The following is a 13,700-nucleotide window of genomic DNA, read 5'->3' as shown; positions in this document are numbered from 1 at the left end:
TCAGCGCCACATGGCATGATGAGATGAAGAAGGGAGATTTGTGGTTCGGCTGCCAGTGAAACCTGACTGTAAACCCTTAGGTGAATCACGACAACAAACCTCTCGGAGATTGGCGCATCTTGAGAGGAGATTTAAAAGGCAATCGAATCTGCAGAAGGAATATGCTGCATTCATGCATGAATATTTTCAACTGGGGCACATGGAGGTCTCTAATTCTCAAGGTATTCTTGGTCCAAAGTGTTACCTTCCACATCATACTGTCTTAAAGGAATGCAACTCCACTACTAAGTTGAGGGCAGTATTTGATGGTTCTGCTGCCACTTCTAATGGAGTATCTCTCAATGATATTTTGTTGGTGGGCCCACTGTCCAGCCAGATTTATTTTCCAGTATTATAAAATTTCGCTCCTTTAATGTGGCTCTGTTAGCTGATATAGCAAAAAATATATCGCCAAGTGTCTCTCCATCCTAATGATAGGAACTTACAGAGAATTCGGTGGCGGTAATCATCGTCTGAACCGATGCAAGAATATAGACTGTGTACACTCACTTATGGAACCACTCCTGCTGCCTTCCTTGCTACCAGATGTCTTCGACAGTTGGCTTTGGAAAATCAAAACAGGTTTCCAATGGAATCGCAAGTGTTCATGTCTAGCTTTTATGTGGATGACTTCTTAGGTGGATCAGCTACAGAAACTGAAGCTTAGTAACTTCAAACCCAGCTGACTGAACTACTTGCTTCTGGGGGGTTTCCACTGAGGAAATGGTGTTCAAATACTCACAAGGTCATGGAAAAAATTCCTGTGCAGGACAGAGAAACGTATTTTCCTTGTTACTGGTGAACAAGCCATAAAAACTTTAGGGACATTATGGCACCCCAGGTTCTGACGCATTCCAGTGCCATGTACAGCTGAAGAGTCATCAGTTCTCAAAGGTTACCATGTGCAATGTCCTGTTTACAACAGCATCAATCTATGGCCCACTGGGGCTTTTAGGTCGAGCAGTCTTAATATGTAAATTGTTCTTGCAGAGCTTGTGGCAACTAAGCCTTGATTGGGCTGAAATTCTTCCATCCAACCTCACTGATGAATGGAATGCTGTTCATGTGCAACTGCCTTCCCTAGATGGTATTTTGATTAACAGGAAGATCATTGCTTGTCCCCAGTATGTTAAATTAGAAATTCATGGTTTTTGTGATGCTTCACAGTTGGCGTATGGTGCATGTGTATACGTCAGATGTATTCTTGCCAATAACAGTGTGTTGGTCTCATTGGCTGCAGCCAAATCTCCGGTTGCCCCTGTAAAACTCAGTCTCTTCCACGAATGGAATTATGTGGTGCTTTGCTTCTTGCTCAACTCATTCACAAGGGGGCCAATGCCTTAGACATTATAGATAGTGGAGGCATTCATTTGTGGATGGTCTCCACAATAGTTCTCTGTTGGCTGCCTTTTGTTGCCAACAGAGTCTCTGAATTCCAGGAACTGAGTTCAGTTGCCAACTGGAGACATATCAAATCAGAGGTTAATCCTGCTGACCACTTATCACGTGTTACTAATCAAGCTGCTTTGAGTTCACTTGTTCAGTGGTGGTCTGGCCCGTCATGACTGCCCACTTGCGACTTTGACTGGAACACCTGTACTCCAATTTGTGTAGAAGATGGACCTGACAGAAGGTGTATACACGTATCCTTTGTGTCAGTCATTAAACATGATGAACTGCTGCATAAATATTCATCATTCAAGAAAACTTACAGAGTTTTGGCCTATGCACTGAGGATTGCTAATAATACTAGGCTTCAGCAATCAGACAGGATAACTGGACCAATCACTCCACAGGAATGCCAAAACGCTATCAAAAGGGCCTTTGGCACAGCTCAACGTAGTGAATATGGTAATGAGATCGCTTTGTTGAAGGCCAGTTCCCCTATTGCACATGATAGCAAATTAAGGGATTTGCATCCATTTGTTGATGCCGAAGGTATTTTATGAGTGGGATGGAGATTAATGAACGCTGATGTACCATATGATGAGCGCCATCCTATTGTCATACCGCCTAAGCATCATTTGACAAAAATTCTCATAATTTGTGAACATCAAAATCTGTTGCATCTGTTGCACACTGGCTCACACCTTTTGATGGCTATGTTGCGTAGGAGGTTTTGGATCCCCAATGGGCATAACACAGTCAAAGGAGTTATCAGGAAATGTTTAAAATGCTTTAGGCTTAAGTCCAAGACAACAGTTCAACTGATGGTCAGCTACCAGCAGCTAGAGTAAACCAGTCTCGTCCATTCCAGCACTGTAGAGTATAGAGTAGATTATGCAGGCCCTATTGCTGTAAAGAATGGTGGAAGACGGGGTAAGGCTACCACCAAGGCTTATATTGCTTTATTCATTTGCATGGCAACCAAGGTCATCCACTTAGAACTAGTTAGTGACTTCGCAACAAGTTCATTTTTGGCCACCTTCATGAGATTCATTGCAAGAAGAGGGAAACCTTCTCAAATGTACAGTGAAATGGCACCACATTTGTAGGTGCAGCAATGAGCTTAAACAATTTTTTCTCTAGTGATGCTACTGTGGTGAATTTTTCAACCTCAGAGGGAAAGTTGGAGGTTCACTCCACCTCATGCCCCTCACTTTGGTGGACTCTGGAAGGCAGGAATCAAATGCGTGAAGTCACATCTCAAAAGTGTCATCGGCAATGTGGTACTGACATTTGAAGAACTGGCCACTGTCTTAATTCAGATAGAAGCATGCTTGTATTCAAGGCCATTTTGTCTTCTCCCTGAAGACCTCGATTCGCCTGCCACTCTCACTCCTGGTCATTTCCTAATTGGCCAGCCCCTGTGTGCTCATCCCGAACCCTCTGTCCTTGACGTTCCTGCCAACAGGTTGCACAGATGGCAACTTGTACAGCGGTTGCATCAGTCCTTTTGGAAGAGGTGGTGCACACAGCAACGCAGGAAATTGGCATCGGAAGGAGCGTGGCAACCCCAGATCGGCGATCATATGCTGGTCAAGGAGGATAACTTGCCTCCCTTGGTGTGGAGGCTGGGTGTCATTGACCAGCTGTTCCCTGGTCCTGATAAGTGTGTGCTTGTGGTGAGAGTGAGAACTGCTAATGGGCATATGAAGATGCCTATAGCAAAACTGTGTCCCCTGCCTAAGCACTGAATCAGTTAAGGGTTCCCTGAGATCTGTGCAATGGTACATGGTACAGGCCCACTAGCAAATACATAAGATCAGCTTGAGAGGCTGTGGATGTTTCCTTGTGGAATGACTGCTGTTAGTACTGATTTTCATGCAATATGATATTAATACTTTGTTGTTTTGTGTCCTACATGTTAGTACCCATAGTGTTTCACATACAGTGTGACAGTGGTGTTTGGTGGTGTGGGCATCCCAAATGTTTTATGTGCATTGATATTGTGTTTAGTTATATCTTTATTGGTTTCATTGTTTTGGTTTTGTTGTTTGTTAAAATTATGGTTACTTGTAAAATGAGAAAACTCGTTTTAGAGTGAGAGTATGTTTGGACTCTGCAACTCACTCCAATTGCCATCTAGTGGCAGCTTCCAAACTGGGCAGGTCAGGCTGTCCAGTATAGTCTGCTCCCTGTTGGGAGATCTTGCAACCTACATGCAGAAGTGGATCTCCCAGGTACTTTGTGTGCACAGGTAAGATTAGCCACCATTGTAACAGCCGGGCAGGTAGCTTCGAGACCGCGTAGCGGGTGGGCGTACATGTCTCCCTGCTAAGCCAGGAGCCGCAGTTGGAACACTGTCTGTGCATGTTGTAAAGTTTATTCTAATAAACACCTACACCATATAATTTGTTCTGTCCAATTATTGTGAGTGGAAATAAGGGAAGGTCAGTGAGTCCTCTTGCATTATACACTCAAACTCCAATGTATCACCACGGGAGGAAGAGCCTGTGCATACAGAGCTGTAAGCTGTGAGGTGACTCACCCGTGATGAGCACGACCCGCTGGTGCAGGCGGTCGACCAGACGCAGAGGGTGGAAGAGGTCGAGGGCGATGGTGAGTAGCCAGGCGGCCAGCCCCAGCAGCGCGGCGGCGCCCACCAGCTGGCAAGACCACGACCAGCACCACCATGCCAACCCGCACGCCTCGCTGCAACATGTGACGGTGTCAGCCAGCCTCCTGCTTGGCTTGCAGGCCTACATTCAGTATTCAGACAACCTCAAATGGGGTTTGTTGACTGTGCCCTTCTCACCCCCACTACACTTCTTACGAAACTCTTCCCAGTGTCTCTTCCTATGTCGTGATACACTGCTAGCCACTGAAACTCCAACATCACAAAGGACAGCAAGGAATAAAATTTTATTTACTGTGTCTGTGCAATAAGATCTGCTTGCTGTTTATTTTATTAGGCATTAACTTGAGCCTCCACTAGTATTATACACTGCCAGAAAAAAATGCACCCTCTGAAGGACAAGGTCATTTTATTGATAATTGATGTGCAGGTAGTTCATCATTGTAGAAGAAGATGATAACAAATTCAGACCAAATGAAACACATATATCACAGTAAAGGTTGCCCGAACAGTCTCATCAATGCATAGTGTATCTCCCCTCCCAACATCCCCCCTCTACCCTCTGGCGGCAAAGTATGTGTGTATTCTCACATACAAATGCCCAATAAGATGCCGAATGGCATCCCATGACTATCTCAAGCATCGTGCACCTTTTGTTGCAGTTCAACAATGGTTCTTCCAGGCTGTTGAGATCGAGTAACCACTCACTTCATCGCATGTTATACGTGTTTGATTGATGAGACATGTGGTGCTCATGTGGGCCAGGCCAAATGTTTTACCCCATGAAGAGAGCACTGCATCATAGCAGCTGTATGTGGGCAGGTGTTGTCATGCTGTATAGGCACATTACATTCCTGTCGAAGAAATGGCAGCAGCACGTGGATAACAACCTGTTCAATGTTGCAAACACTGTTTCACACACCCTCAAAAACACCAAATGAGACCACTGGTTGTAGGTGATGATGGCCCCCACCCCATGAATTTCAGGATGGATGGTGGGACCTTTGTATCACGGGCAAATGCAATTCAGACTGTGCCATTCACCACATCTATACTGTACACTGTATGGCTATCACTCACATACAGACAAGACCTACTCACATCATTGAAGAAGAGGGACTGCACTTTCCAGTCAACTCTATCACAAAATCAGAGTAGTCTCGCTTGGTGGTGTCATGGTGTCAGTGGTAGCCTGGCTGGAGGATAGTTAGTTAGTTAGTTTCATGTTCTGTCGATCATTTTGCATGATATATCGTAATGAGGTGGAATGAGTCATTTTACATTCATATAGGAAATTTATGTATATATTGAGTACATGCTGAACATTAATAAGTTTATTTTACTTTATTTTTTTAAATGTAGAGGTGTGAATTTGTAATCCTTACCCACAACCTTATACACATTAAAATAACAGAAATTCTTCTAAAAATATAAGGAGCTTTCGAGGAGAAACTTCTTCAGCTTTTTTTTCAAATTTTGCTTCACTAACTGTCAGATACTTTGTATCATCGGCTAACTGACAAAAATTTTTTGTTGCAACATTGGGCACCCTTTTTTGTGTGAAGGATAACCTTAACGTGGAGTACTGAATGTCTGTTTCCTTCCAGTGTCTTAATTATGTACATCATTGTTCCTTTTGCACTGTAATGGATTATTTACAACATACTTAATGGGAAATATGCTGTGAAGCAGTAGACAGAATGCCCAAGTCCTTAAACGGATGTCTACAACATGATTGTGGGTGAATACCATGTATTATTCTCACAGCACTTTTTTGAGCAATGAAGACTTTCATTCTTAAAGATGAGTTACCCCAGAACTTTATTCCATATGAGATCGCTGAATGAAATTATACAAAATATGTCAACCTACTGATTTGTCTCTCCCCAAGGTTTGCTATGATTCTAAGTACAAATGTGGCTGTACTTAGTTGTTTTAGAAGTTCGAAAATGCGCTTTATCCCGTTACACCTCTCATGAGTATATACAACTAAGAATTCTGAAGTTTCGACATTACTTATTATTTCCTCACCATGTGTTAGACATACCATTGCTGTAGTATCCCTAGATGTGCATAACTGAAGATGTTGTCTCTTTATAAAATTAAGAGTCAGACCATTCGCAGAAAACCAGTCAATGATACTTTTAAGAACATTGTTTACCATTTCTTCCGCTACTGCATATAGGCTAGGATTGATTGTTATACTAGTATCATATGCGAAATGAACCAATACCGCTTGTTGTATATTAGATGGATGATCATTTACGGATATGAGGAACAATATTGAGCCTTGGGGAACCTCAGGTACGAGTTCTCCCCAGTCAGAATTACGTCCCCAGACAATACTGGTTGAATTACTAAGTACAAATTTCTGTATTCTTTTGGTTAGGTATGACATTATCCATTGGTTGGCTATTCCGTAAATTCCATAAAATTTTAACTTTTTAAGAGAACACTGTGATTCACACAGTTAATTGCAGGTAGCAGAAAATACCAGCCAGCGCCATTTTATTATTTAATGCTTCTAAAATCTCGTGAGTGGAATTATAAATGGCAGTCTCAGTGGAGTAACTCTTCTGAAACCCAAACTGTGATTTTATGAGGCCATTAGTGTTGCTAATGTGAGAAACTATTCTAGAGTAGACCATCTTCTCAAATATTTTGGAAAATTATGTGAGCAGTGCAGCGGGCCTGTAGTTATTGACATCTCTCTTATTACTTTTCTTGAAGAGATGTTTAACAATGGTATTTTTCAGTCTCTGTGGAAAAATGCCTTGAGTTAGTGATGCATTACATATTTAAGTTGAGACCTGGCTTGTTGTATGGGACTGAATCTATAGTGCTCTATTGGAAACACAATCAAAACCAAATGAGCATTTATTTTTGTGACAATGTGTAATTTTCTTAATTTGAAAAGAAGTTGGTGATACATTCGTATGATTGAATTTTATGAGAGTTACCTTTTCATCATACTGCTGTGAGTCTTATCTTGAATTTTTCGTCCTTATGCTGTCTACTCTATATTTAAGAAATGATTTTTAAATATATTTGCTACCTGTGATTCATCATTTATAGTATTTCCATTCGCTTCAAGAGCAACGTTATCTTGTTCTGAGGCTGGTTGTCCTGTGTTTCGTTTCATGTGTTCCATATAGCCTTAAGTCTGTTGTCGAAACTACTGATTTCTTGCATAGTGTGCATGTTCCTTGATTTTTTAATAAATTCTCTTAGTAATTTTGAGTAGTTTGTGTAGTAGTGCAGCATTTCTACTTGTTCTCGCCAGTGGATATGTTTCCGTTTTCCAAGATACTTTAATTCTTCTAGTAATATACGTTTTTTGTTACATCTCTATTTAATGTCCTTTTTCAAATAACGATCTGAATTCATCATTTCATCCCACGTCATTTCTTGTAAACTATCCTTAAAAACTTTTGTCCTGTAGCCTTTAATTATTCTAACTGATTTCCACAGAGTAATATCCATACTGTAAGGCAATATGTTATTTATCCTAACTAAATCTGCATCATGATCAGAGAGAGCATGTGCTACTGGGTGAGCAGTTGCTGTATTGCTTTGAATTTCACCGAGGAAAACATTATCAATTAGATTCCTACTGTCTGTATCCACCAGTGTTGGAAAGGTAATTACTGAGATAAAATTATAAGATCCAATTAAGGTTTCCAGATCGCTCTTCGTACCAGAATCCTTTAGCAAATCTACACTGTAGTCACCACAGACTATTAACTGCTTGCTGCTGCCTGACAGATACCATAGTATGGAATCCAGATTAATCATAAAACGCTCAAAATTTCCCAGTGGGGATCTGTATGCAGGTACAATTAAAAGTGAACTATTTTTCAGTATCTGTTCACAAGTGCAGACATGTATGTGCTGATCACTAGAAAATCTACTGGTCTCAACGTTCCTGAACTTGTGTTCTGTCTCAATATATGTAACAACTCCTGCTTTTCCGATATTAGTTCTACATGAGTAAGCTGCTAAAGTGTAATCTTGTATACCTAACTTATGCAACCTTGTGTGGTTATACGGTGCTCACATAGGAAAAGGATGTGTATCTTTTCAGTGCTTTCTAAATTTACCAAACAGACAAGAAGCTTTTCTACCTTACTACTCAGTTCTCTAATATTTTAATTAAATAAGGTAATGTTACTTTTTTGTAGGGCTCTTCTGTTATTTTCAGGGGACTGATGACCTCAGAAGTTAAGTCCCTTAGTGCTAAGAGCCATTTTGTTATTTTCACTTTTTTGGAAATAGGGTGTCTGAATCCTGATTATAACCCAAAAAGGTGCGTCTCTGACACCAGTAAACACAAGGATCTTGCTTTGTGTGATGGTGGGCCTCCTGTATACTGTCTGCAATAAGCTCAACCAACCTATCATTCTCTGTAGGCTGTATCTAGTATACCGCCATTTCCCATCTGTAGCAACAGGCACTGCACTCGTACGAGATTTCGTTCCATTCATCAGCTGCCTGCTCAACTCAGTGTTCGTGCGGCTCACTGCAGTGTTAGCCCAGCACTGGTCGTGGCACCGCAGGACCTCCACAAGACACAAGACTCACATTTGTGTGTGTGGTTTCTTCTCCTGTTTCATCCAGGTCACCCCTAATGCTTCCAATATTGTTCTTACCCAGGCTTTTCCCTGCTTCACCGATTACAACAATCTGATCCTATCTCCCAAGCCCTTCACACAAATTCCATATGTCCTCAGTCACCTGGCTTGGCTACACAATACTTGTGACCTGGTATCCTGTTCCTAATTTGTTCTGTACCATCTGGCCTGCTCTCTTCTAATGGCTACTGCCTAGCAGCAAGACTGTTTTCTTCCTATTCTCCTTTGTTACAGACCTACACTGAGTTTCTTTGGTAGAAGTCTGCTGCACTGTACTGTGACCTAGAGTTGGATGAAGCTCTTTCACTCCTACTTCAGGTCAAACTTATTCGATACTTATAGATCAAACACGTGATCTTAGTCCTGCTGCTAGCAGCTGGTTCCCAGTGGTAACTGATGACACAACAGGTGTAACATGTGTCCGGATTTCGTCCCTGGATGATGTTCGGTGGGTCACCACTGCTCGCATAATACGTCGATCTTGATATGCACTTGTACTTCGTGACGTGCAGAACCTGGCCTGCCAGCCGCTGTGGCCGAGCGGTTATAGGCGCTTCAGTCTGGAACCGCGTGACCGCTACGGTCGCAGGTTCGAAACCTGGCTCGGATATGGATGTGTGTGATGTTCTTAGGTTAGGTAGGTTTAAGTAGTTCTAAGTTCTAAGGGACTGATGACCTCAGATATTAAGTCCCATAGTGGTCAGAGCCATTTGAACCATTTGAAGAACTTGGCCTATGAGTCCGGGAATGTTCCACAGACCACTGCTCTAAGCAGCGACGCGCCACCGGTACAGTGATGCTTAATCTTCCAAGACGGCGCTGCGTTGTTTTTGCACAGAGTGAAGATGACAACGCTATTGCCCAGAGCGAAGGTTGCAACACTGACTCACTGAGGCAGCAATCCTCTGCAGTCGATCACGGCATCCATCTCATGTTGTCTGTGAACAGATTAAACATGTAAGATTATTTAAAGTGTTTCTTTGTTCTTTATGAAGATAAAATATCAGCTCCAACATACATATGAAGTCGTGGACCTGTATCCTGGACGACAAAATAGGCAGCAAGATACATCCACTAGAGCTACGGATTGGGGAGTTAACACTGCCGAAAAAAATGCATCACCCTCAACGACTGTGTTCAATGGCACCAGGGCATAGTATGTGCATGTGGAGGGTTGTAGTGTTAGTGATCATTTGTCACGGTCATCGGCACAGGCCCAATATGTGCTGCAATCCTTCAATACGTCCAGCCTGCTTCCTGCAGATCCATGATACGGCACCATTGAAATGGGAGTACTTTCTCGTCTGTGGGGCATGGTTGTACCCTATAATCAATGTTCCAAAGAGTGCTTATCTCTAAACTCAGCACAGTTACTGGCTGCAGAGTCAAAACAGAGGGTACACAGACAGTCCTCCTGAGTGGAATCCAGTCGCTGATGACCGTGACAAATGATCACTAGCACTATAACCCCTCCGTATCCACATACTATGCCCTGGTGCCAATGAACGCAGTTGTTGAGGGTGATCCATTTTTTCTGGCAGTGTTAAGTCCGAAATCCTCAGCTCTCTTGGGTGTTCCTTGCACCCTATTTTGTCGTCCAGGATGCAGGTCCACGGCTTCATATGCATGTTCGAATTGATATTTTAGCTTTATAAAGAATGAAGGAACACTTTGAATAATCGTACGTACTTGCTCTGTTCACAAACAACATGAGATGGATGCGCTGAACGACTGGAGAGGCTTGCAGCCTCAGTAATCAGTGTTGACATCTTCAGTCTAGGAAACAGTGTTACCATCCTCACTCAGGTAAAAACAATGCAGCGCCATCTTGCAAGCTTACGCATAACTGTCGTGTGTTAAAGCATCTGCTAGGATGACCACAACAACCTCTCAAGCAAGTGCTACTGCAAACGAGAAAGAGTCGCTTCAGCTCTAATGCTGCTGCTTTTATTTCAGTGGTTAGTGACATCAAGACATCAATCACATGGCGCCAGACAAACCGTATATCAGAATTACGACGTGTCTTATTATACAAATTAAATATCATGTAGATTTAAGTTATTTATTTAATGAATGAGAAAAGTTCATTAATACACAAGTTTTTTAAAAGCTTTTTTACAAGATCTTTTAGTCTTTGCTAAAGGCTGTTATAGTTTTTGTTCTATTTGTACACATCACAATGCGGTATTTTTCACGCCTTTGTCACATAACACACGTTTACTCTGTTCAGTCAGTTCGTGGGATTTGTTGTTAACACATGTTTTATGACGAAACCCATATCCTGTTGTTGCATACTTGTTCTTCCTACAATGTCTGGTCTACCTGTCATCCACCAAAGCTGGTGTGTTATAGAACTGTAGGTGATCTCCTTCTTATTTCGGCCCACAATGTTAACCATTACCTGATTTGGTCCTGTGGTTGGTTGGTTGATTTGGGGAAAGGGACCAAACAGCGGCGTCATGGGTCCCATCGAATTAGAGAAGGTTGTTTCAAAGGAACCATCCCAGCATTTGCCTAAAGCGATTTAGGGAAGTCACAGAAAACCAAAATCAGGATGGCCAGATGCGAGTCTGAGACATCGTCCTCCAGAATGCGAGTCCAGTGTGCTGACCACTGCACCAGCTCGCTCGGTCTGGTCCTGTGTAAGGTAGCCAATATTCCAATCTGATGTCCTGTACGGAATAATGTCTTTTTCGTGAGCTCATGTTAATTGGGATGGCGCTGTTTTTCCCATTTATTTAAGTTATCTCGACGATTACAGTAGAGATACTTCAGTGTATCCAACTGAACATTGGGAATCCGCCACAAAGTGTCAGTTCTGATCGTATGCAAAATTCTGTTTATAATGTTTTTGATTGGACCGGGTTGATTTGGTCGGAAAGAGCTTAAACATAAAAAAACAAAGAGCACTACTGAAATCTCAAAACAAAAATGTAATAAAATGTTATATGATTTACATCGAACGATTCCGTTTGATCAGACAATTACAAACTACTATTGGATTTCGTCTTAGGAAAGTATGATGAAAGTTACTGATATATCTGTATTGATATTGTAATTAACAAATTGTAATTAAAATATTGCCTTTTAAGTGAAACTAGTGATCAGAAGTGAGGTAGTTCGTCATGCTTTGCCCCATCTCCTTCAAAAGGCATTTCTAAAAGAAAGTGTTAAAATTAAGAAGAGCAGTGGTCTCGTATCACACTATGCTGAAACCTATAATCTCCCTTCCCAGATGAGTTAGCAAAGCTGGGAATAATTTCTAAATTAGAAACTAAATGAGAAAACTTAACCACACGATGAACGCTGATAAAGTGAATATACGTAAAAGGATACACTTGAAAAGAAACAGATAATTTCAAGCAATTTTGTGTAGAGGCCGAAAGTGACTGCCATGTTACACCAGAACCAACTTCTATTACGTAGAGTAATAGTTCAAAAAAGTATTTCTCTTCTGAAGCACTCGATTTGGCATAGATCCACTGACTGCACTCTATCTCTGATTTATGAAAAGCGGCGAGTTGAATAAAATTGTGTCAGAACGGTATAATAGGTAGAATACATTATTTGACTTATTTGTTAATCTGGTGAGAAATTAGTACACAAATTAGCCACCTCCAGCAGTAACTGTGACTCTAATTCAGCTGGGCATCCTGTCGAACTGAGCCTGGATGACAGGACGGCCATTGTTCCATCCTCCTTAAGGCTCAGTCGTAGCGGCTGCCGAGTGGTGGCTGGTCAGTCTCTTAGTAACCCATGGCCAGATGTTGCCTGTGGTTGAGACATCTCGAGAAAGTACGGTTGGTGCAACTGTGGAACACCGTGTGTATGGAAGTAAGTCAGGACAGCATGCAGCCTTGGTTTATCTTATTGAAAGATAACGCCACAAACACACGACACTCCGATGTGCGTGGACACATTATAAATCCGGCTGCTATCCATGTAACAGGACGTACGAATCAGAGGCGATCGTTTTGTGGAGTCATTGGCACTTTAGAGAACCATGCCAGGTGGTGGGAACATATGAAGGTGGCAGGTGTAATCCAGCAACATTCGTAGCTCCTTCGAGACTTCATACACGGCTACATCCATGGTGACGCTCGCAGAAACGCGAGTCGTCTGAAAAGATGACCCACTACTGCGTCCCGAGTGATGTCGCTGTGCGCAGCACCATCAGCGCGACGCCCTCTGCTGCCGTGTCCAAAGAAGCCCCAACTCTGGTCGCCTTCCTGAGAGTCCGTGGCACTCCAGTTGCCGTCATCATACTGTGCTTGTTGGTACTTGTCTTGTTGCAAACAAGCTAAGTGTTACATGTCTTTTGTGAAAGTACTTGACTGGAGTGAAACTTGGGCAATGAATAACACAGACAAAAGCTTTTAAAATGTGGTGCTAAAGATGAACGCTGTAGATTATGTGGGTACATAATAGTGTCGAAACTTATAACCCTGTGCAAAGTACGGTAGTGCACAACACCAAAACCGCCAGTCTAGCTGTGGAAAATTAAGGAATATATTCAAGATTGATTGTGACGATTAACCCAGGTGTTATATTGGCCAGACTGGTAGCAAGTTTAATATCAGACACCGTCGACGCATCGACTTTTATACTAAAACATTTTAAGCAAATATGCAGTCGTGACTCACATGGATTACCAAGAACGCTTTTTCTACTTTTAAAGATAACTTTCCAATCTTACAGCTTTAAACATGGCTGTTTCTCAGCAACCGTATAGTTACAAGATTATGCAGCCAACCGCTTGCAAATAACTGTTTGGTATACTGACCTAGGTTTCGACACCTCTATGGAAGTCTTCATCAGAATGAAATATTGAGAAATCGTAAAATTACATTCCGAGAAAGCAATGATCAAAATTAAGAGCAGATATGCTCAAGTCGAAAAATAAAATGAGGTACACGTGCCAAAGGCTAGAACGTGTTTTATTTTATTTTTTGACTTGAGCATATCTGCTCTTAATTTTGATCATTGCTTTCTCGCAATGTAATTTTACGGTT

General features: G+C 42.0%; 1 protein-coding gene across 2 annotated transcripts in view; it reads right to left on the bottom strand.

The window, feature by feature from the left end:
* The window catches only part of LOC124780881 (short-chain dehydrogenase/reductase family 9C member 7-like), a 172,440-nt gene that overhangs the window by 125,680 nt on the left and 33,060 nt on the right, over window positions 1–13,700 (bottom strand). For both annotated transcript variants that reach the window (XM_047253812.1, XM_047253813.1), the window contains exon 2: window positions 3,971–4,134. In XM_047253812.1, coding sequence (XP_047109768.1) covers window positions 3,971–4,134 — 164 coding nt within the window. The remainder of the gene's footprint in view (window positions 1–3,970; window positions 4,135–13,700) is intronic.

Source organism: Schistocerca piceifrons, chromosome 1 (genome assembly GCF_021461385.2).
Source record: "Schistocerca piceifrons isolate TAMUIC-IGC-003096 chromosome 1, iqSchPice1.1, whole genome shotgun sequence".
Classification (NCBI taxonomy): Eukaryota; Metazoa; Arthropoda; class Insecta; order Orthoptera; family Acrididae; genus Schistocerca; species Schistocerca piceifrons.
Note: the sequence above shows the minus strand (reverse complement) of the source record. Positions and strands in the feature narration are given on the sequence as shown.